This window comes from Pseudozyma flocculosa, assembly GCF_000417875.1.
Source record: "Pseudozyma flocculosa PF-1 unplaced genomic scaffold scaffold00018, whole genome shotgun sequence".
Taxonomy (NCBI): domain Eukaryota; kingdom Fungi; phylum Basidiomycota; class Ustilaginomycetes; order Ustilaginales; family Ustilaginaceae; genus Pseudozyma; species Pseudozyma flocculosa.
Window position 1 is genome coordinate 361,561 of NW_006920886.1, and position 23,222 is coordinate 384,782.

Below are 23,222 nucleotides of genomic sequence, written 5' to 3' on the forward strand. Positions count from 1 at the left end.
CACCGACGTCGCGCTGCTTCCACCACGCCGTCATCGTCGAGACAGGCTCGATGGAAGCGAGATTGGCGCTCGAAGGCAGGACACGGTATTGATATCTCGATGGCGGCCAAAGTCTTTAGTCGATCTGCATCGGCACCCTCGCCACGTCCTCGACCGTATTGTCCGAGAGCACATCGTCCTCGCGCGCCTCTGCCGCCGGCTCATCTCCCTCCTCGCCCTCGAGCGCACCGTCGAGGGCGAGGTGCGGCGGCGAATTGAGCAGCTCATCGCCCTCATCCTCATCCTCGACACCCCTCACCTCGTCCGCTGCCCCCGCTGCGCCGCCATGCGCATACCCTCGGCGGAACTCGACCGCCGTCCTGCGTCCGAACGGGTCAAAGTTGGTCGTCATCGGCCTCGCACCGCCCGGCGCGGATCCGGGCACCCTCCGCAGCGGATCGTCGCGGAAGGAGGACGACGACGTCGAGTGGATCGGACGGAACTGGGGCGAGGTAAAGTAGAGCGGGTGTCGGTGTCCCGCGCTGCTGCCGAGGTCGTACGACGACGACAGGTCGGTCGGTCGCGCCCCGACGCGTGTCTGCGAAGAGGCGCGGACCGACGAGACGGGCCGCATCACCTCGGGCGACGTGCTAAAATTGAGCAGCAACGCCGCGGCCGACGTGTCGCTATCGGCCAACCCGGGCACCGCGCGGTGGTCAGCATGACCTGCGGAGCCGTCGGGAGCCCCCGATGAAGCCTCGACATCGCCGGCGTCCCTTCGAGATGGCGACGGCGTGTTGCCGCTGCTGCTGATGGCAGTCTCGGACGACCGCGGCGAGCGCGTCTCGCGCATCCCGCTCTCGGCGCCGTAGCTCGAGTAGGGCGTCACGCTCGCCGTGCTCGTTCGCGCCCGGCTCGCGGCAGAGTAGGCCAGCGGGTTGAACGGGACAAAGTTGGGCGACTTGAGCGAGAGCTGCTTGAAGAGGAACGAGCTCGAGTCGCGCCTCTGCGGATCGCCTGGCGTGGGCGCTGTTGCCGAAGCCGCAGCAGCACCAGTGCTGGGCATCGGGCCGTGCGAGGATAGGGGCAGCGCGGCCGGCGGCAGGGGCTGGAAGCCGTAGGCCTTGTCCGTCCGCTTGGAGCCCATGTCGCCGAGGAGGATGGGCGACTCGGCGCTGAGCGACATCATGGGCGACGACATGGTCGTCATGGCAGTCGTCGCCGGCGAGATGAGGAGCGGCGTGTTGTGGCCGAGGCTCATGATCGGCGACGTCTCATCGCTGTCGCGGCTGGAGCTGCTCGAGCCGTGCGCTCGGCGGCCGCGAGCCGACGATGACGCTGCCCCGCGCTGCACGGCGGGACGGATGGATGCGGGGCGGGTGGCGGTGCTCGTCCGTCGCTTCGCCATCGGCTGTTGACCCTCGTCGGCAAGCTCGTCATCGCCGTCGTCGTCGTCGTCGAGACCACTAGCGTCGCCGTCTTCATCATGACCCGCGTTCGCACGCGCCTCACGGCCCTCCTCCTTGGTCTCGCCAACGATCGACCTAGTCGGATCGGCGGTCTGTGATACCGATGAACGCGCTGATGTGGCGGCGGCGGCGACTTCGGCGGATGAAGATGGCACAGGTGCGCCCTCGACGCCGAAAGGGTTATCGGCCGTGGGGATCCACGTCGGCTTCTTGCCCGTTTCGAGCTCCTCGATCCTCGCCTTGAGCTCAAAAATGTGGTTGATGGCATGGGTGAGCACCTCGAGCTTGTGCAGGCCGAGCTCCTCGTCCTTGTCGTTGTCGCCCGCCTTTTTGGGCTCAGGCTTCTTGCGATTGCGCTTTCGCTTCGGCTTGCCCGTCGCCGCGTCGATGAGCGTCTTGGGCGCGCCGCCAGCCGCGATCCGTGCCGCCTCCTCCTCCTCCTCCTGCCGCTGCCGCCGTCGGTCCTCGAGCTCCTTTGCGCACGCTGGCACGATGGAGCGCAGCGTGACGAGGCGGTCGTTGATCTTTTCCCGCCGCCGCCTTTCGATCTGGCTGTGCGTCGCCCTCCGCTTTGAGTCGCGGCCGCTCTTCTTGGGCGAGCCGTCGGCACCATCCTCGACACCGGCATCGTCGGCCGTAGCGGCATCGACAGCGGCAGTGGCGGTGGCGGGGACGGAAGCTGGTTGCGCGGGCGAGGTCAGGACGGTATTGAAGAAGCCCTTGCTGGGTCCTGCCACGGGCTGGGCGGCCGTGGCAGCGCCCTTCTCGGCCAGGGCCCGCTTGAGACTGCCAGCAGGAGGATGGATGAGTGAGGAGGTCGTCAGGCACCGCCGGCTTTTTGCGAGCGCGACCGAGATGACAACTCACACTGCACCGTCCTGGGCACGAGGGATAGAATCGACAAACATGACCTTGCCCTTGAGCTGCCGAAAGGCGGGCTGTGACAGTTTCAAAGGCGATGGGGTCGGGAGCGCGCACCGTCAGCCCTCGTCCAAGCGGAAACCGGAGCTCTGCCGCACCTCGCGCAACCGCGCGTCGAGAACTCACGGCGTGGTCAGCCAGGTATTTTGTGAGCTCCGTCTTCATCTTCTTGGACTCCTTCTCGCCGCCCTTGAGCGCCCGGTCTCTGCCCACGCCGCTGAGCGCTACATACGCTGTAGGCGAGGGAGGGGTCGTGTGGCCAGCGGCTCGGGCTCCCGCTAGCGCATCGGACGCCAGCACCGCGCAGTCACGGACGAGCGGGTGGGCAGAGAGGTGGTGTTCGAGGCGATCAAGGAGGAGAACGGCACCCTTGTACTCGATTCGGTCGCCGACGAGAGCTGTAGCCAGGTGACCACCCATGCTGCTGCTGCCGGCGCTGACACTGCTGGTGCTGGTGCTGGTGCTGGTGCTACTGTGACCCGCAAAGGAGCCGCGATGAGGCTCGAGCGCGTACCCAGGTGCGGCGATCGCGGCAGGGTGAGGATGGTGATAGTGGCCGAGGAGCGGATAGGACATCCTGGCAGAGAGGTCGCAAGCGGCTGTTGCTGCCGGTTCGTGGCTTCTCTGCAGCCGGTCGATGCCCAAAACGCGAGCTCCGTGGTGCTAGGAGCGAAGCTCTTGTGCCTCGAACGCAGGAACGGAAGCTATGACGAGCTTTGCTCGAGGACGCTGGACGGGTCGGCGTGTCGAGAGATAGGCCGTGAGCGTGAGGGACAGGGCGATGGTGGTCGAAGAGCGAAGAGGTCAAAGTTGTCGGCTGAAGAAGAGGAAGGCTATACTGCTGGTAGTCTGTGGGGCGGGGCAAACACTTGCTTGCTCGTCAGACCCGGGTCGAGGCAGATCACTGGGGAGAGAAGGATCACAGCCGAACGGTCCAGTCGATGGAACAAGCTTCGAAGGACGGGTGTGACCAGGTCATCTTCCGACAGGCGAAGCCTGGCAGGACGACGAAGGGTACGTGGCAAAGATAGACCCTCCCGGCTGCGAGCGAGAAGGCAAGCAGAGGCTACGTTGAGCTTCGAGACGTGGGTCGGAAGCCAGTCCGCACGCCCGTGCCAAGGTTGCGATGTTGCAGAATCACAGGCTGGACCTCTGACTAGCTCCAGCACAGTTCGAGGACACCGCAAGGGGACAGTCAGTCGACGTTGCTCAATTGGCTCCCTGACCGTGTCAAGCGTAGCTGATGATCAAGGGGACCTGGGCGACAAGGGGGGCCGGGAGTCCGGGGGTAGGGTTGGGGGTCGAGGATGGGCATGCTCGTGTGCAGCCTGCGCCCCGCCTGGCCTTTCACGGCGCCCGCGCTCCCATCGTCCAGCGAGGGCAAGAGAGAACGTGAGCAGCGCTGGCTTGGCCGTCGGATCGTCCGACCCTGGTTGCGTGCTGGGCTTCCACTCGACGGGACAGAGGCAAGAAGCAAACAGGCAAGCAGCCAAGCAGACGGCAGGGCCGAGGGCGAGGGGCGAGCGGGGTGAGAGTCACACGAGCTGTCCACGTTCGCAGCGGCCGGCCAAAGCGCACAGGGGCCCGGGCCCCAGGCAGGGAACGTGCTCACCCAACCTCGGCCACCGCCCGCCCCCAATTTTGGCAACACGCCGGCCGGAGAGCAAGAGCAAAGGAGAGCTCTAACGCTGCGAGCGACTGCGAGAGATGGACAGGCCGCTGGCACCAACCCCAGATTCGACAACGACCGGCACTCCCGATGGAGGGCCTCCTCAGCGGTAACTTACAGACGGAGCGGATGGGGAAGGAGGGCGCTCCTCTCGTCCGAATGCCAGCATCGCCGAGCTCCCTCGATGCAGCACTTAGACCTGCGCTCGCTCCGCCCGCCTCCAACGGTCCGGTCCTTTCTCCCATCATGAGTGCCCCTCCAAAAAGCCAAGTCACTCTTCTACCAAACACAGCCGCGCAGTCGTTGGCAGCGGCTGTCGAGGGTGGCCAATACGCGCGACAGGGCCATCGTCTTATACCGAGCACGGACAGGATACGTAGCCCTTGCTCGTTCGCAGGTGGGAGCTCAGTTGTTGGCATTGGCGGTAATCTCTGTATCAGAAGCTGACGGCAACGACACGAGTGCAAGCGTGCATGGTCGTGCGGACGAAGAGGTCACGGCCTTCGAGGCGGCGAGGAGCTGTCCAGCCGTAGTCGCCGCGCTTGAGCCTGCTGGTTGTGCTTGCACATCATGGTCGATGAGCGTCGTGCTGGCACGAGTCAAAGCCAGCGCTTACTGCTGCTGCTTCTTCTCAGCCTCGGCCATGTTGACCTGGTGGGGAAATAGCGGAGAGGGACGTTGCGGCGGGCGCGAGAGCGAGCGATCAGCACATGGTCCATGGCGGCAGGTCAACTTGAGAGCATGCGAGCGTCAAGAGGATCATCCGTGACCCGTCTACCCTTCATCCGCGGCGCCTTCGAGTGCGATGGGCTTCCCGTCGGCGTCATCTCGCCCGTAGCCATCTGAAACTGCATCGGCGCAGCAAGGAAGGGCTTGCGCACCGGTCGATCGCCTGCCGAGGAGGCGACCGCAACGTCGTGCACCGTAGGTTCACGCTGAGCTGGCCATCCGCGAATGACCGCAAGAGCTGGACCGATGCTGCCAGAAGCGCGACACGGCCAGCCAGCACCATGCATGCCAAGGTCTCGCAGGTCCATGGCTGCACATCCTGCTTCCCCAGGGGACCCTTCCATGATGCACGACAGGATACCCTCCACTTCGTTCCGACATCGTCGCTTGTCATGAGGGCACTCACGTTGTCGCCGGCCTTGCCCTCCTTCCACTCCTGGTATCGGAGGGCCATGTAGCCACGTCGCTCGGCAGTGGCACGCTGCTCCTCCTTGAGGACCTCGCGGGTGGCCCGCGCAGCGATCGAAGTGTACTTGTTGAAGCTGCAGGGGCGGTACGAATGAGGCATGGTCGAGGCAGAGTGTCGTCGGAAGGAGGTTGCCCGAGGTGTCAAGGTCGGCAGCAAAGATCAGGGTAGACGTGGTGTCGAGTCGTCAGAGACGGATCAAAGTCGAGGGCAGTTGAGAGGCGGTCGATCCAGGGCGATCACATGGATGAAAGACGGGCGACAGACAGCATGAGAGCGTCGTCGGATCGGTGTAGAATATCCGGGTAGCATATGAAGATTTGGAGCAAGGAGGAGGAAGCGATGTCGAGTCAGTGCCTCCATCCAACGGCTACCAGACTGTCACCGCCAGTGCTACCAGGCCATCTTCAACCCTGAGACTGCGCATCGACTACTCACGTGAAGTGGGCTCTCCAGGAAGCGGCAGACATGATGGGCGAGTTGGTCGTTGGGGGTCGAATAGGTGGTGAAGCGGGAGAGTACGAGGTGCGGTGGACGAGGAAGAGAAGGTGGAGATGCCGACCTGCGATGGCTCGAGGTGCGATTGCCGGCCATGCCCGCCCGCGCCCCACTGCCTGCGCCCCACGCCTTCGCTTCTTCGCGCCAGAGGCACATCAGAGGAGAGCGATCGAGCCTTCCTCCCTTGCTTGCCTTCCTCCCTTGCTCCCTCGAATTTCGGCGAGCGGGCAGCTTCGGATCCTCGCCCGTCCCGCACGTCCGGCATCGGGCTACGTTAGATCGGGCGCGGGCTCCTTCCCAATCGCAACCACCGGCACCAGCATCACCCCGCGCGTCCGTCTGTCGCTCGCAGGCAGCATCTGGACACCCACCGGACGGCACGACAGCGCAGTTTCGGGTTTCAAGTCACATTTTGAGAAGTGGGTGGCGGCCGGGGGAGACCCGTGGTAGAGGAAGGGGGGGGGGCCGGCGGCATAGAAGAAGGGAAAGTGAAAAAAGTACAGCGAATAAAGCGATAAAAACCTGATCCCTCCTCCCCGCTCTCCTAAACAAGGCCGGCCAGACGAACGAGTCGCGCTGCTCTCCTTGGTCGTGTTCAGAAAGGAAAGGAGAGCAGTCGCGCTCGCGCCTCGAACGGCAAAGGGGGCAAGAGAGCAGCGTGCAAGGGTGTATGGAGGCCAGAGAGAAGGGTGAAGCAGAGAAGAAACAGGGATTGAAAAGGGGGGGAAAACGAAGGGGTGCGGTACAGCATGTGTAGAGCAAGAGACGGGCGGCGGACCGATAATGTGACTAGCAACGACCCTCTCCCCCCGCCAGGAAAAGCCGCCGTCTCGCTGCTTCCGAACCCGATTTTGAGCAGGATGATGGGAAGTTTTGGGGGTGGTGTGTGTGTGTGTGTGGGTGCGTGTGTGGCGGGGACATGGCGCCGACGACGTCAATGACGAGCTCCTGCGAACTGCCCTCCGAGCAAGTGAACCGCCACCTTCGCCTCGGAGCTACGCCTTACGCCGACGCCCCACCGCCGCGATGCAAAGACGGGCGAAGCGGGGAGGCCGACCGACCGTGGAGCAGCAGGGGGCTGGCGATCGCGCCTCAACGACCCCCCGCTGACTTCCGCGCCCGCATCCACGTCGACCTCGCCTCGTCACGTCCCTCGTGCCTCCGCCAACCGCGCGAGGCTCTATTGAAATCCAGCCATGCAGACTGCAGCCCACCGCCGACGTCCTCGGTGGAACGTCGCCTCGGCGAACGCCTGCGCTGCATCTTCCCGGCCACGGCCGTGCTTCCCACGGCCGATGCCGGGCCTCGTTCCAGCTGCCGAGCTCCTCGTCTGAAAGCCTGGCCGTCTCCCTGGGTGAAGGGTCTGCCTGCCTACGCCGACGCGATGTGCGCGGGGGCTAAGCGGGCCTGACCTTGCCGGAAAGATGGCAGGCCGCGGCCGCTGCGGCCGCTTAGATGAGGTTGGCGACGTCGAGGGGCATCTCGTCGATCTGGGTGCTGTAGAACTGCTCGATGTCGCGGAGCATGCGGACGTCCTCGGTGGTGACGAAGTTGATGGCGACACCCTTGCGGCCGAAACGACCGCCACGGCCGATGCGGTGGATGTAGTTCTCGCGGTTCGAGGGCAGGTCGTAGTTGATGACGAGCGACACCTGCTGGACGTCGATGCCACGGGCGAGGAGGTCGGTGGTGATGAGGACACGCGACGAGCCCGAGCGGAACTCGCGCATGATGACCTCGCGCTGGCCCTGCTCCATGTCGCCGTGCATGGCCGACACGGTGAACTCGCGCGACGTCAGCTTGTCGGTGAGCCAGTCGACCTTCCTGCGGGTGTTGCAGAAGATGACGGCCTGGGTGATGGTGACGGTCTCGTAAAGGTCGCAGAGCGTGTCGAGCTTCCAATCCTCCTTCTCGACGGCGACGTAGAACTGCTTGATACCCTCGAGGGTGAGCTCGTCGCGCTTGACGAGGATGCGGACGGGGTCGCGCATGAACTTCTTGGTGACCTCGAGGACGTCCTGGGGCATGGTGGCCGAGAGCAGGACGACCTGGGTGTCCTGGGGCAGCAGCTGGAAGACCTCGTACATCTGGTCCTTGAAGCCGCGCGACAGCATCTCGTCGGCCTCGTCGAGGCAGAACATCTTGAGGTTGTCGGTGCGGAAGGCGCGACGGTTGATCATGTCGTAGACACGGCCGGGCGTGCCGACGACGACCTGGGCGCCCTCGCCGAGCTTGGCCATGTCCTCGCGGACGTTGGTGCCGCCGATGCAGGCGTGGCAGTTGATGTCCATGTAGTCGCCGAGGGCGATGACGACCTTCTGGATCTGCTGGGCCAGCTCACGGGTGGGGGCCAGGATCAGGGCCTGGACGGCCTTGATCGAGGGGTCGATGCGCTGCAGAATGGCAATCGAGAACGTGGCAGTCTTGCCGGTACCGGACTGGGCCTGGGCAATGACATCGTGGCCCTTGATGACGGGGACGATGGCGCGGGCCTGGATCGCCGAAGGGCGCTCGAAGCTGGCGGACGGCAAAGTAGAGGGGCAGGGGTTGAAGGCGGCGACGTCAGCATGTGTATCCGCTGCCGCAAGTCGGAATTGGGCTCTTGCGGCCCAGCCAAGATCCGCGTAAGGCCGGGAAACGGGTGCTTGGGGCCAGGGGCGACGTGACGGATTGCCCGTGGCCCTTTGAGATCGTGCAACTACGCCGTCCATTCTGGCCCTGACGCTGCTGGACTGCCGTCGCCACTCACCCGTAAGCGTAGACACCGCGGAGGAGGTCGGGCTTCAGCTCCATGTTGTCGAAGTTGTCGATGACCGACTCCCAGTTAGACTCGATCTCGCCATCGGCGATCTGGAGGTCATTGTTCTGGGGGGTCTCCTCGGGCCTGCGAGGCGGGAAGGCGAAGAGAAGCATGACAGGAGATGCACCAAACTCAAGGTCAGTCACTTGCTCTCAGCTCGGCACTACGAACAGCAGTGGCGCAAGAGCCGCGCGCCGGTGGCGCTGTGCCCCTCTCCCGTTCGCTCGGAGGTAGACATCAGTGCCGTCGCGAGGCGGGCCCATTCCGGCTGGCCGCCTTCGTCCGCCATCGATCCTTCGCCGGGGCCGAATGCGGTGCGACAGGACGGACACATCGCAGCAGCTCGAGACATCGGCCGGCCATACGCACTTGGACATGCTGGGCAGATGGGTTTGAAGGGTCAAGGAGTCGGACTGGACAAAGTCGACGCCTTGGGGTGTGTTTTTTTTGGGTGGTTCGCTGGAGAAAAGAAAGTTGAAGGGCTACGGGGTGCCGTTCAACCAGATATAGCTTGGTGATGTAGAGATGTGTTGTTTTGGTGGTGGTGGTGGTGGTATCGGGGAAAGGTGTCGGTGGCGGGCCACAGCAGCACCCCCACCCACCCAGCCTCGCCCTCTCGATGGCGTCGAGCGCGCTCCTCATCTCTTTCTGCCTGTCTTCGCTCCTCTCTTCCTCTCCTGGCTGGCTGGCCGAGTGCCTGCCTGCCTGCCTGCTGGCCGCCCAGTTTTTTTCTCTCCCCTGCCTCTCTTCCTGGCCCTGGCCCTGGCCCTCTTGCCTGGTAAGAAAAAAATTTCTCGATGGCTCGCCTCGCTCCGCCTGGCCTGGCTTTCGAAATTCACAAACCTGGCCGGCCCTGCGTGGGCCAGTTTGCTTTGATTTCCCTTTGTTAACGAGCCACGCTTCCAGTTTGGAGCAGCGATTAACTAGGATCCGCGACTCAGCCTGGCCCAGTTTCAATTCAGGATGACCAGGGCTGAAGTGCGTGGGGCTTGGGTTTGCTATTGGAGATTTGAATGGCAGGGCCGCCCCTTTGCTTTGACCCGCCTGGTGCGGGCTGGCCCTCCCCTGGCGGCGAGCAAGCAAGGGAGCGAGGATCCGTATCGCAGAGCAGCGTGGTGGCGCGGCATGGTTGCACGACCCTGGCTCAGCACTCGTCCGGAGATACGGCGGCAGCGGCGAAGGGTGTCGATGGAGACGAGATCGGTCGCGTCGTCGTTGCAGGGGCTTCTTCCAGCCCGTATTCGTCGAAAGGGGAGCCAGGCAAGCTTTCCCTGGCATACATGGTTGGCCCTGCGACGGCAGGGCCTGCCCGACAGAAGGCGGATTGAGCCGATCACGAATGGCGCCCGATCTGGCTTGCAGACAGACGGCGGCCCGCGTGGCTCGTTCGCCAGGCCTGCCTAGCGTATGAGGTCAGGCTAGCTGGGCTTGTCGAACCTGCTCTGCTTCGCTGGCTGCCTGGGGGCTGGCAAACGAGCCCGAAAGGCGGGGCCGGCTGGGCAGCGAGCAAGAAGAATCGCGCAGCCCTCCTCATCCTCCACCTGCTGCTGCCTTCCTATCCCCCGCCTTGCCCCGATCCCCGCCCTTTCTTCGTCTGTCGCACCCTACCCGTTCAGCAAAACAGAGCAAAACAGCACCGCAAAACAGCACGGCCCTCGTCGTTCTATTCCTCCCCGACGCTTCCTTAGGCTTGCGGAACAGCCCGGACCGCCGGACGAGGAGCACCTAGCGCGCCAGGGAAACCATCTCGAGCATACATCGATCAAGCACGGCTCCCCCCGCGCCTCTTTTCCCTTGCCATCACCGCAAACCCACACACAGATGAGCGAACCATCAGCAGCCACTCCTCGAGGACGTCCTGCACGCGGTCGCGGCGCAGGAGGGAGTCGTGGCGGAGGCGGATCGAGGGGCGGGAGAAGAGGCAACTTCGGCAGCGCCCTGTCTTCGTCCGACGCCGCCGCCTCCTCCACAGCCTCAGATAGGCCGGCAGCAAGCAGCAGAGGTGGTCGTGGGAGATCTAGACCGCCGCAGAGTGGGACCAATCGGCAGGCACGGCCGCAGCAACAACAGCAGCATGATCAGGACCCTGACAGCGACCACGCGCCGTCGGGCGACGTGGCAAATGGCGACGACCACGGCAACGGCGGCAACGGTGATGGCGACGGCGACGGCGACGACGACGACGAGCTTCCGCCCGAGGGCGAGATGTGCTTCATTTGCGCCGAGCCGGTCAAGCTGTACTCGGTGGCGCCCTGCGACCACAAGACGTGCCATATCTGCGCCATCCGGCTGCGCGCGCTGTACAAGAAGAACGAGTGCACCTTCTGCAAGACCGACATCGATCGTCTGATCTTTACCGCCTCGTCGACGCGCAACTTTGCCGACTTCGACCCGTCCGACACGCCATTTGCCGACAAGAAGCTGCAGATCTCGTTCGAGACCAAGGATGCCATGGAGGAGACGCTAATCCTGCTGCGCTTCAACTGCCCCGACGCGCGCTGCGAGGTGGCGAGCGCCGGGTGGCAGGACCTCAAGATGCACGCGCGGCGCGACCACAACCGCCTCCTCTGCGACCTCTGCGTGCGGCACAAGAAGATCTTCAGCCACGAGCACACGTTGCACACGAGCCAGTCGCTCCAGGCCCACATGAGCAGCGAGCACGGCCACTGCGAGTACTGCAACCAGTACTTTTACGGCGACGACGAGCTCTTTGTCCACATGCGCGACCGCCACGAGCAGTGCCACATCTGCAAGGCGCGCGGCACCGAGGCCGACCGCTGGCGCTACTTCCGCAACTACAACCAGCTCGAGAAGCACTTCCAGCACGAGCACTTCCTCTGCCAGAACCCCGAGTGTCTCGAAAAGAAGTTTGTCGTCTTCGATAGCGAGATGGACTTCAAGGCGCACCAGCTGTCGGAGCATGCCAACGAGCTCACCAGCCGCGAAAAGCGCGAGGCGGTGCGGATCGAGGCCAACTTCACCTACGATGAGCCCGAGGGCTCGCGTAGCGGTCGCGGCGGTCGCGGAGGACGACGCGGCGGCGGCCGGGCCGGTGCTCGAGGGGATCGGGAGCGCGATACCGGCGCGGGCGACGACGCCGACCCGCTCGGTGTGTCGTCGCTTGCAGGGCGCCAGCACGTCCCCGGCGCCGGCCCCGCAAGTCACCAGAGTCGTCGCGCGGCGTTCGGAGGCAGTCTGACGGGCCCTGGCGGCAGCGGCGGCGGCACAGATGGCCCGACGCCGCAGGGCGTGTCGGCGCCTGAGACCAACCCTGGTGCGGCGGCAGCGGCGATGCCGATGCAGGAGCGCCACGCGGCCTACCTCGCCAAGGTCACGGCCATCCTCAAGGGTTCCGAGTCGCGGGTCGCTTCGTTCCGCTCCTCGGTGCGCACCTACCGCAACGGCGAGATGTCGGCCAAGGACCTCATCGACAACATCCACAGCCTGGTGGGCGATCTCGACGACTGCGTCAACGTTGTCAACGGCCTTGCCGACCTGCTCGACGACGACGACAAGAAGCGCCACCTGCTCTCGGCGTGGAACAGCTTCCGCATCGAGCGGACCCAATTCCCCTCGCTCGGCGGCGGCAGCGTCGGCCCGCTGAGCAGCGAGTCGCCCTACGCCGGCATCGCGCGCGGGCAGATCCGCAACGTCAAGACTGCGTCGGCGTCCAACAACCAGGTGTGGGCCAACGTCGACCGCGCCGCCTCGTCGTCGTCGGGCCACAAGGCGGGGCGGCCCCCGGTGATCAAGGAGCATTTTCCCTCGCTGGCCAAGGCGCAGTCCAAGGGAAGCGTCAACATCCCCGGATCGCTGGCGCATGCCGTGGCGAGCAACTCTTCGCTGCGCGTCAACCACGGCAGCACGCCCTGGTCGGCCTCGTCGACCATGGCCGCCGCCAACCGCGCCAGCAGCGGTCGGAGCACGCCGCAGCCGGTGGCTGCGCCCTATGTGATGCGCGCCGGCGCCTCATCGTCTTCGAACGGCATGGTCAACCTGTCCACGCGCAACACGGCGGCGTTCCCCAGCCTGCCCACGAACCAGTCGCGCATGGACCTCAACGCGCATAAGCGGGCGGTGCTGGCCAAGAGCAAGGGCAAGGAGCGCGAGGGCAGCCTGCCGACGTCGCCCGATGCCAGCGGCAGCTCGACGCCCTGGGCATTACCCTCGGGCCGCATCGACGAGTCGGCCACCAGCCCACGCGGCGGCTCGCAGTCCGGTGGTGGATTGGGCAACCTCGACGGCCTCAGTGAGGCTTTGGCTGCCACGTCGCGGGCGCAGCAGCAGCAGCAGGCGTCGGGCGCCGCCAAGAAGAAAAAGTCAAAGGGCACGCCGCTGATTTCCTTGGGCGGCGTGCATCGCGGATGATTGACGGAGGGCTCAGAGGGCTGAAAGTCTGGCCTGGCATCGCATGCAACGCGCGCGTCGCCCATCTACCGCGGCCGACGGGACCATAGATAGATGCATGCCCCGCGGGCAGCGACATTGACGCTGGGCCCATGAGGTCGCCCATCCAGCGCGAGAAGTGTGTTGTCTGTGTGTCAGTGCGTACGAGCGTTGACGATTGCGGGCGAGAAGACGAGAGGCGGGAAAGCGGATACAAGTACAGCCACGGGTGCAGCCCAGCCCCGGGTGTGACGCCTTCGGGGCGAGGTTGTCGTTGTCGGGGCGGGGGCGATGCGATGATAGACGAAGACGATGAGCTATTCGTAGATGGTGCCTCCACCGGGAGCGACGCCCGGCGGGAGGGTATGCTCGATCGTGCTGGCGCTCAAGGTGCCGCCTCTCTTGTCTTCGTTTGTGGAGCGACGGAGGCTCCTTGCCTGCGCGTCCCGATCCTCCTCTTCGGTCTGGGTTGCCCCTGTCTTGCCCTGCTGCTGCTGTTGCTGTTGCTGCTGCTTGGACGAGGCTGGACGTTGTTGCTGCTGGTACCTGTCCGCATACGGATCGGGGATCCCGACGGCCGTCATCAACTCAGAGAAACGACCCCACAGCCCGGCGATGGGTTCGAATTCTTTGCCGACCGAGATGCTCTCCTCCAGCTTGCGGTTGAGTGCATTGCTCGATGACATGAGCGATTCGATCCCCTGTCGTGCGGCCGCGAGGTCATACAGGAGCAGAGAGGTCAGTGAGGTGTCACCGCGAAGAAGCTCAGATTCGAAGGAATAGCAACGACTGCGGTACGCACCTGTGCAATATCGGTGATGAGCCTCTCGCGCTCCTTTTCAAACACGGTGCCATGTCGCAGCGCGCTGGTGTCCACCGTCGAGGTGATGGGCTCAGAGGGCGTCGTGGCCGGGTAGCCGACCGAGTGGCGAGACGGCGTCGTCGTGTCCATGTTGTGATGCGGTGGGCAATCTCGATGCAGTGGCGTTTGCGGTGTCGCTGCGGATGGCGGTGATGGCGCAGGTGGTGTCGGTGGTGGTGGTGGTGTTGGGGTTGGTGTTGGTCGCAGGCTGTACGTGTTGCTTGGCTGGCGGCGCGGGCCCCACGCGCTCGAAAGTGGAGCGGGGCGGGCCAGAGGCAGGCGCGGGGTCTCGAGCAGTCGTGCGACTGAGACTCTTCCAGCGGCGTCCCCGTTCCCTGTTCGCCTTGGCCAGCCCGCAGTCCGACATCGGGGTCAGCTATCTTGGCTCCTCATGAACGGAATCTTAATCGAGTCTTTCCGCCCATTCGGCTCTTCCGAAGCCCTGCTTGACTCGCGGGCTGTGCCGATTGCTTCGCCAGCGAGCAGCGCCTCGGCGGTTTGAGACCTGGACCTCGTCCTATAAGCGAATGAGGGCGTGCGGCGTCGGGTCGCGCTCCGAGAACTCGGACTCGGAGGCAGACTGCCTTCGAGCCGTGGAACACATATGCATGCTGTCGGACCGCGCCGCTTTTCTCTCCCTGGAGAGCATCGAGAATGAGCCCGACCTCTCTGCTCTCGTCGAAGCATCAGCCGGTATGTCGAGGAGCTGCGCAGGTTGGCAGAGCGTAGGAGGCACGAAGCAATGAGGAGGGTGAGGAGAAGACGGCTCGCTTGCTTGCCTGCTTCCGACGCTGCACTCTGTGGCCTGCCGCTGCCATGGAACCCGACCGACATCGGCTGGCTTCCGCGCCGCCCGCGTGCGCAGCAGGCGCACCTGTCGTTGGCACTTCAACTGGCCAGCGTGCATGGCCGATCCGTCGCAGCGGCCTCGTTCCGATGGCAAGCAGGCTAGGCTAGCTGTGTGTCAAGCTATGTAGGACGACGTGGACTGCCCGACAAGCAACGGCGAGGCAAGCCCGACGAAGCAAGCAAGGTGGCATCGACGCCTTACGGCGCTCGCGAGCCGGCACCAGCGACGAGGACGAGGCTGGTCCGTAGAGCTTAGGAGGCTTGCCTGCTTCTTTTCGACGCTCGTGGGCTTCTCTCGGTCGCCGTTGCAGCTGCTCTTCAGCGCTCGCTCGGGCGGACTTCCTTAGGCCGCCGTCCGAGCTGGGCAACGCCAGCAGCACCGGGTGCCGTGGTCTTAGCTTTGATCTTCCAACTTCGGGATGCCATCCCCTCGATGGCTTCGACAGCAAAGCTAGGCAAGGCAAGGTCCCAGAGGCCAGGCCAAGATCGCCCCTCGGGGCAGCCTGACGAGCGCGCAACAACCGCCTCTGCTTCCGGGCTGGCTTGGTCAAACAGCAGCGGCAGCGGCAGCAGGCAGCACCTCTGCATCACACCGTCGGTCCCCGCCGGCCTGCCCAGCCTCTCTCTCTGCTGTGCCTCCTTCTTTTTTTTTTTTTTTTTTTTTTTTTGTTTGTCCCACGGTAGACAGCGGTCAGGGTGCCTGGAGCCTCTCTGCTTGCCTTTCTGCTAAGCCGCCTGCTCGGTGGCCTGGTGGCTCGCCGCTCGCAGCTTGCGTTTTTGTTTGGCCCTGCCCCCCTGCTGCGCGCTGCTGCTGCTGCTGCTGCTGCTGCCTGGTGGCCTGTCTCGCGCGGCCTCTTTTGATGAAAGGATTCCTGCATCGAGGGCGCTCGGCCTCACCCGCCTGGCCTGGCAGGCTGGCCCTGCTTGCCTCTCTGCCCGCCAGGCCTTGCCCCCATCACGAGCCTCGTCGTCGCGAAGCAGCCACGACCGACTCGGCCCCGCTCTCTTCGACACCACCACCACCACCACCATCGCTCCCCATCATCATCCCGGCGACCATCGCTGCCAGCGCCACCTTCGTATCCTCGCCACGACCCTCCAGCAGATCAAGCGTTAGTTGGTCACCGCTCGACGGGCTCGCCACATTAGCCTCTTGCCTACCGCCGCGCGCCCGCCCTGGCTTCATACCGAGTGCCTGCCCCTCCGCCCACCTGCTCGACACGCCCTCTGCCGACCCCTCTCCACCCCACCCTGACACTTTCCCCCGCTCCGACATTACATTGGGCGTGCGACTCCACCACAAGCTAGCCTGGCCAACCTTGCTTGCGTCCTTGGCGTCACACGATCCCTCCCCCGCCAGCTCGCTCACCCCCCTCGCGGCCGTCGCGGTGAGGGCGACGGAGACCAGCTGCGACGATGGTCGACGCCGAGATTCACGTCGATGTCCCACCTCAGCAGCCGCAGCAGCCACAACAGGCTGAGCAGCCCGGAACAACATCCCCGACCGCCGCGGCTGCTGTCGAGGAGGCGACGGCAGCTGCTCAGCTCGTGACCACACCGCCACCAGCGACGAACCCGACACCAGCTAAGACATCGGATGCTCCCGACGACCAGCAGGAGCAAGCAGGAACCAACATCGTGCCAGATGCATCGGCTTCAGCAGCAGCTCCCGCCGATGTGGACCAGCCAAAGCCAAACACTGCCCAGCCTCTGATCGAGGACCCGAAGGAATCCGAGCAGCGACCTCAGGAAGGCGCCGAGGCCATTCCGACAGCATCCTCTCACCCCGCTGCTGCGCAGCCGACAGACAGCGAAGACACTGCGCCTGCAAAGACCTCTGCTGAGATCGACCCCGACGATGCGGCAGTATCGGCGAGGGCCCAGGCCGACACGACCGAACCTGCCGATGCAGCAGCTACGCCAACTCGAGCTGTCCCAGCTTCTGCTCAGGATGAGACCAACAACGCTGATCAGCGAGTCGAAGCGCAGCAGCCGGAAGGTGCGAGCGCGCAACCCTCGGCTGAGGTGATCGACGCTCCAGGGGGTGACTCCGACGTGGTCACTACTGCGGCCGATGCCACCCCTGGTCTCACAGCTCCTGAATCTCCCAATCACCACTCTTCGCCGCGCACGGAAGCGGAGGTCGATGCCGGACCATCGTCGCCGCGGCCTCATGCTTCCGATTCTAGCAGGCACACGACACCCGCCACATCGATGGGCGAGACCTCGGATGAGAAAGAGCGTACAGATGATCACGCGACGCCGAGACAGAAGCACGCAGAGGTGCCCGCACCCCGGAAAGGCGACGACGGCCTGCCTCTCGCCGCGAGCACTGCGCCCACTGTGCAAGCCGCGCCTCCCTCCCAGCAGCAGCAGTCGGCACAAGGCAACGATCAGCAGCAGCCGGCTTCGACGACTGCAGTGACACCTCCGCCTACCGCTGACGATGCCGCCATCTCGACGCCACCGGCGCAGGAGCAGCAGGAGCAGCCGGAGCAGCCTCCGGCCGCCCCGGCTGAGCCCATCGAGCCGATCCTGCCCGCCTACATTTACCCGATGGACCCTTCGGTGTCGGCGATCACCCGGGGCAACCTCTCCCAAGACGGGGTGCCCGTCTTTGAGCCTACCATGGAGCAGTTCCAGGACTTCTACTCCTTCTGCCAGGCCATCGACGAGTGGGGCATGCGCTGTGGCATCGTCAAAATCGTGCCGCCCAAGGAGTGGAGGGACGCGCTGCCCTCGCTCATGCCGTCCGCCGAGGCCAAGGCCGAGGCCGAGGAGCAGGGCGAGGAGATCGTCGACGTCTCGAGGGTGCGTATCCGCAACGCTATCCTGCAGCACTTTTCCCCCGCAGGGTCTGGGGTGTGGCGGCAGACGAATGTCACCCGGACGGTCAAAGTATGGAACGCCAAGCAATGGGCAGACACCTGCATCTCGCCCGGGCAGAAGGGACCGGAGATGGACCGGATGAAGTGGAAGGTCGAGGTCGACGGGGTCACCAACGGCGGCTGGGGGCATCGAAAGCTCAAGGAGGGCGAGCGCGACCCGCACGCCGCCATCCTCGAGGAAGAGGGCGTCCGGACGCGCAGCGGCAAGGCGCGGCCCAGTCTGGCCACCTCCAATGGCGCTTCCGGCGCCGCGGGCTCCACCGAGACCAGGGCCGGCACCAAGCGGAAGCGCGCGCAGGGCAAGAGCCCAGCGGCCGTCGCCGCCGCCATCGGCGATCCGTTGAGCAAGGAAGAAGCACGGACCTCGACGCCTGCTCCGAACGGCGATGCTCGCTCCGTCGCGACCGACGAGGGCATCCGCACGCCCAAGCGGGAGGAAGGGATGCGGGAGCGCGACGATGAGGAGATGCCCCGGCTGGAAAGCCCCGGCGCGACCCCGAGTCCCAGCAAGATCAACCTCCGGAAGCGGCCGTCGCGCAACGTTGCCGGCAACACTCCTCAGCAGGCGCTCGCCAGCAGCCTGCAGGCCTCGCCGGACACGTCGTCGGAGCCGTCCGCCTCGCCTACCAAGGCCAAGCGGTCAGCCTGGCCCGAGTCGACGACGGCCGAGGAGTGGGAGAGGTTCGACTACGCAAACTGCTGGAGGCTCGAGGGTCTCTCGGAGGAGCAGATTGAGCGGCATCGCAGGAGGGCAGCAGCACGGGCCGGCAAGGACGGCAAAGGCGAAGGCAGCGTCCAGTCTGCATCCTCGCCGTTCGACGACGAAGGCGACCTGCCGCAGCCGCCCGAGCCGTCAGCGTGGGACGAGGCGACGTGCAGGGAGATCGAGAGCGAGTACTGGCGCAGCCTCAACTTTGGCAAGCCGCCCATGTACGGCGCCGACCTCAAGGGCACGCTGTTCGACCACCGAACGGCCCGCTGGAATGTCGGCAAGCTCGACAACCTCCTCACCCGGCTGCGCCTGCGGCGAAAGCTGCCAGGCGTCACCACGCCCTACCTCTACTGGGGCATGTGGCGGGCGACCTTTGCCTGGCACGTCGAGGACATGGACCTGTACTCGATCAACTACCTGCACTTTGGCGCGCCCAAGCAGTGGTACTCGATCCGGCAGGCGGATCGCCAGCGTTTCGAGTCGGCCATGGCCGCCGCGTTCCCGAGCGACTCGCGGCGCTGCCCCCACTTCATGCGCCACAAGTCGTACCTCGCCTCGCCCTCGTTCCTCGCCAGCCACGGCATCCGACCGCTGCGCCTCGTCCACAACGCCGGCGAGTTTGTCATCACCTATCCGTACGGCTACCACTCGGGCTTCAACCTGGGCTACAACTGCGCCGAGAGTGTCAACTTTGCGCTCGATTCGTGGCTCGACATCGGGCGCAAGGCCAACTACTGCCACTGCGACCAGGCGCAGCAGAGCGTGCGCATGGACGTCGACGCCATGCTCGAGGAAAGCAAGGAGCTCGAGGAAGTCGACCGGCGCAAGGAGCTGCGTAGGACGCGCGAAGAGGGCCTCCGGGCAGTCGAGGAAGAGGAGCTCGAGAAGCGGCGGAAGCGCAACGAAAAGGCCCGAGAGGCGCGCAAGCTCAAAAAGGAGAAGGACGCCTTGGCTGCCGCCGCCGCCGCCGCCGCCGCCGAAATCGACGAGGGTGGCGGAGACATCAACACTGCGCCATCGTCCGACGCCTCGCAACCGCCTAGGGCCGCCGAGGAGCTGGCGCTGGCGGCCTCACTCGCCATGATGGCCTCGGGATCGACACCGCAGAAGCCCCCCGCCGCCGCCGCCGGTTCGTCTGGGGAGAATCCGTGCGTGTTCTGCCCATCGCAGATCCGCGACGACCTGGTCCGGATCCCGGACACTGTCGAGGCGACCGGGCCGAGGGGCAAGCCGTTGGTCGGCAAGTTTGCGCATCGCCTTTGTGCCAGCTTCATCCCCGAGACCTGGGTCGGCCGGTCCGACGACGGTAAGCACGACATCGTGTGCGGCGTCGACGGCATCGAGAAGGCCCGCTACTCTCTCGTAAGTGTCCATGCTCTCCCCGTCCCCAGCCGGCTTTGGGCCGTGGAACTCGATCCGCTGACATCTCACTTGCTACTACCCTCTCGCCCTGTGCGGCTTCGAATCCCTGCAGAAATGTCAAATCTGCCCAACACCGGCGCTGCAAAAGATGGGCGCCAAGATCCAGTGCACGCGCGGCCGGTGCCCCAAGTCGGTCCACGTCAGCTGTGCGCTGATCGAGGAGCATGGCTGGTTCATCGACGTCTGCACTGCCGAGGTGGCCGATCGCCTCGAGGCCAAGGATGGCGTCGCCAATGGCCCCGGAAAGGCATCCAAGAAGAAGCGCAAGGGCGCTCCGTCGTCGGAGCCGTCATCCGAGTCGCAGCCGCACCAGCAATCGGAGCATGGCCCCAGGGACGACGAAGAGAGGCTGGTCGTGCTCTGCCGCAGCCACAATCCGCTGTTCAAGCAGGCCGAAGAGGCGCGCAAGGCCGAGGAGCTGCGCGACAGGATCCTCGAGCTGCCCATCCCGTCGGTCATCAAGATCAAGTCGTCCGGCGGCGTGTTTGAGGCGACAATGACCGAGGTCAGGGACCTTCCCGACGGCCAGGGCGAGGTCGTCATCGACGATCAGGGCAGGCCACGCAGCGTCAAGTTTGGCCGGATCTTGTTCGACGAGAAGCCGCCGTCACCGCCTGCGCCGCCCGCAGAGGAGCTCGAGCCCGTCGGTAAAAAGGAAACGGCAGCACCGCCGACGACAGTCGAAGCTGCCAAGACGCCGAGTTCGAAGCCGGCTCGCAAGCGCACCGCCACGGCCAAGGCCGCCGCCGCAGCTGCCGCCGCTGCCGCCGAAGCCAAGATCGAAACTGATGGCGAAGCCGCAAAGGTGGAAGAGCTCGCCGCTGCTGAAGGTCGGCCAGTCAAGCGTGCACGAAAGGCGAGCAAGAAGGCCGAGGCTGCCGCGGCCACTAACGCCACGGTGGATGAGCTCGTGTCCTCGAGCAAGCCCACGCCTGTCCGCAAGCCTCGCGCCTCGACAGGAAAGAAGACGTCGGCCGCTAAAGCTTCGGGACCAGCCGCTGCAGCGAACACCGAATCGACAAGCCTCGCCGAGCGCACCAACGCCAAAGGCGAGCCTGTGCTATCGCAAGGCGAGGCCGTCGGCCTGCAGCAGCAGCAACAAGAACAGCAGCAGCAGACCGATCCTGGCGCGATTCCTAGCCCCGGGCCGGGCCCAGCCGCTGTTGCGCCAGGAGCGCCGGACTACGCCAGCCGAGGTCCTCGCCAGGCCTATCACCTCGCGCATCCCGGCGCTCCCTCTGCCCCCGTCTATCAGAATGGCTCGTCGTTCCCGCAATTCGGTCAGAGGTTCGGTGGTTCCTATGGCCAGCCGCCTTCGGTACTCTACGATCCTCGCAGCGGGCAGGGTGCCATGCCCCCTGCGGCCGACTATGGAGCTCCCCATCCAGGCTACCCGGCCCATCAGCATCAACCGCACCAGCCACAGCAGCCGCCGCAGCAGCTTTACCACGGCTACCGCCATCCCGCTGCGCCGGCGCACGACTGGCAGCACTATGAGCAGATGCAGCAGCAGCACTACCAACAGCAGCAGCAACCACAGGCGCCGATGTACGCACATGCCCGGTATGCTACGGGCGCGATGCCGATGCAGTACCGTCAGAGCCCGCATCAGACGCCGGTCACACAGTCGTCGCCCCTGCCGCCGCCTCTGACGAGCCGGACGTCTTCACAGAGCGACTCGACGGTCACGCTACCCAGCTCGACAGTCGTCCCTCGGACGGGAAAGCCTGAACAGATTTACGGCGGCGGCTACGAGCACAGCCCAGAGCATATCTACAGCGAGAGCCGCGCCTACGCCGGCAGCGATCCGCGTGGCATGCTGCCACAGCAGACCTACGTCCATAGCCCGGCCACGCACACTGCCAGCCTCCGGTCGGGTGCGCCGCAGTATGCCGACTCGCCGTCGATGTACCCGTACCAGCACCACCAGGAGCGACGGATGTTGCCGAGCTACCGCGAGGCGCTGGTGCAGCTGCCGGCGCTGTCGAGCTTCGCGTCAACGCGCGATGCCCCGCAGGCCGCTGCCCTTCCGCCGCAGTCGCAGCAGCACCACGCCTCTCAGGACGTCTATCAGTCCCCCGCCGGGGCTCCTTCGGCTTCCGCCTCGGCCGCCGCTCGCCCTCGAGGCTTGGCTCAGGCCGGCTACGGACCAGTTGCAGTCCCCTCGCGCTCGCAGCCGGTGTCCGGACGCGGCAGTGGCGGCGGCTATCCCGCCACGGCGTACGAGCCACAGCCTGGGTACTACCCGTCGCTACCCCCGCAGCAGCATTCGCAGTCGCAGGCGATGGACGCATCTCCCTTGTCTCCCGGTGCGGCCAGCTTCTCGCGGGGACATCCGGCCTATGCCGCCCGCGTCCCGGACCACTCGCCCACGCACTACGGACACGGCCATCCCGAGCAGCAGCCGCAGCACCATCACCATCATCAACAGCAGCCGCTCGCGACTTACATGCCGGCCGCGACCTCGGCGAGCCCGCACCATCAAGACCTCGCTCACGAGCACGCTGCCCTACACGCTCGTGGATACTCGATGCAGAATGCAGGCGCCGCAACACCGACCTACTCGCAGCACGCTTCGTTGGCCACACCGACCGGGGCTATGCAGCAGGCATACCCTACGGCCCAGCACCAGCCAGTCGAGACGTCGTTCATCCACCGCTGATCGCCGCTCGCGACCCTCCGTGTTTGTCGATTGAAGATTGCCTCGGGACACGCTCTAGAGGGGAGTCGTTTTTGCCAGTGACAATCGCACCGCCATCCAGCCGACAACCGATCGACGACCGTGCGCCTGTGCCAGTGTGCCGTCCCTTCTTGCCTCTTGCTCCTTCATCGCGTGCCATCTCTTGACGACCGCGCCGCAGACCTCGTCGTCAGCCTCTTCGCAACTCGTCACTTGCGAGAGTGGGACGCAGGTTCGGGAGACGGCAAGGTGAGTTTTCGGAGAGCCAAGTCTCTCGCACGACTGTGGGCGCCCAGCGTTTGCCTTTTCTTCTATCGTTTGAAAGCCCCTCCCCCGTGCCACCTCTGCCTCTCGCCCATGCGCCGCAGGCCTTGCCAGGTCCGATATGCATCCGCCACAGGTGGCCCGACGGACCCATCGGCGACGACCTTGATGGCATGCCCAATCGATACGGTGCCTGGCTTTCGACCGTGGCCATGACCGGCGTTCGCTTCGAAAACAACGACGACGACGCCCGGGTATCGTCGAAAGGCGGAGAAGACAGGCCAAGAGCCCGGACAAAGGGGGCGAGATGTTGCCAGAGTCTTGTGTGCGGCAGAGGAGCCGCGCTGCCTGCCCGCGGGCCCTTGAAGCTTCTTGGCCACAAGCGGGGCCAGCGGGGAAGCGGGTCTCAGAAGAACGAAAGGCCAGCAGGGTGGGCGGCCAGCCAATACGCGGGGGGCCAGCTTTCCAGCGGCCGGGTACTGTAGCGGGGCCAAGGGCACGGCTGACGAATGAGGGGCGAGAGCCGGCACACGGTAAAAGCCTCGCCGGCATCGGGCCGGAAGGCGTCGCTCGTGCACCCCAGCAGGCACGCAAGCAAGCAAGCAGCATGGTAGGGCAGGGCAGGCCA

At 65.3% G+C, this 23,222-nt stretch overlaps 6 protein-coding genes across 6 annotated transcripts; 2 read left to right on the forward strand and 4 right to left on the reverse strand.

Moving 5' to 3' along the window:
* Nucleotides 1-115: 115 nt before the first annotated feature.
* On the reverse strand, nucleotides 116-2,945 carry PFL1_05203 (uncharacterized protein; the record flags this gene model as incomplete). The annotated part of the gene is made up of 3 exons (XM_007882732.1): nucleotides 116-2,234; nucleotides 2,316-2,386; nucleotides 2,496-2,945. The coding sequence occupies 3 exons, from the start codon at nucleotides 2,943-2,945 to the stop codon at nucleotides 116-118; spliced, it is 2,640 nt and encodes an 879-aa protein (XP_007880923.1).
* A 1,705-nt stretch (nucleotides 2,946-4,650) lies between these two features.
* Nucleotides 4,651-5,703, reverse strand: PFL1_05204 (uncharacterized protein; the record flags this gene model as incomplete). Its single annotated transcript, XM_007882733.1, has 3 exons — nucleotides 4,651-4,689; nucleotides 5,174-5,309; nucleotides 5,672-5,703. 3 exons carry the CDS (start codon nucleotides 5,701-5,703, stop codon nucleotides 4,651-4,653), a joined length of 207 nt encoding a protein of 68 aa, XP_007880924.1.
* Nucleotides 5,704-7,182: 1,479 nt separating this feature from the next.
* On the reverse strand, nucleotides 7,183-8,908 carry PFL1_05205 (uncharacterized protein; the record flags this gene model as incomplete). The annotated part of the gene is made up of 3 exons (XM_007882734.1): nucleotides 7,183-8,248; nucleotides 8,481-8,615; nucleotides 8,901-8,908. 3 exons carry the CDS (start codon nucleotides 8,906-8,908, stop codon nucleotides 7,183-7,185), a joined length of 1,209 nt encoding a protein of 402 aa, XP_007880925.1.
* Nucleotides 8,909-10,352: 1,444 nt separating this feature from the next.
* Nucleotides 10,353-12,899, forward strand: PFL1_05206 (uncharacterized protein; the record flags this gene model as incomplete). Its single annotated transcript, XM_007882735.1, has 1 exon — nucleotides 10,353-12,899. One exon carries the CDS (start codon nucleotides 10,353-10,355, stop codon nucleotides 12,897-12,899), a length of 2,547 nt encoding a protein of 848 aa, XP_007880926.1.
* A 335-nt stretch (nucleotides 12,900-13,234) lies between these two features.
* PFL1_05207 (uncharacterized protein) lies at nucleotides 13,235-13,869 on the reverse strand (the record flags this gene model as incomplete). The annotated part of the gene is made up of 2 exons (XM_007882736.1): nucleotides 13,235-13,618; nucleotides 13,720-13,869. 2 exons carry the CDS (start codon nucleotides 13,867-13,869, stop codon nucleotides 13,235-13,237), a joined length of 534 nt encoding a protein of 177 aa, XP_007880927.1.
* A 2,175-nt stretch (nucleotides 13,870-16,044) lies between these two features.
* PFL1_05208 (uncharacterized protein) lies at nucleotides 16,045-22,312 on the forward strand (the record flags this gene model as incomplete). Its single annotated transcript, XM_007882737.1, has 2 exons — nucleotides 16,045-19,590; nucleotides 19,703-22,312. 2 exons carry the CDS (start codon nucleotides 16,045-16,047, stop codon nucleotides 22,310-22,312), a joined length of 6,156 nt encoding a protein of 2,051 aa, XP_007880928.1.
* Nucleotides 22,313-23,222: the final 910 nt, after the last annotated feature.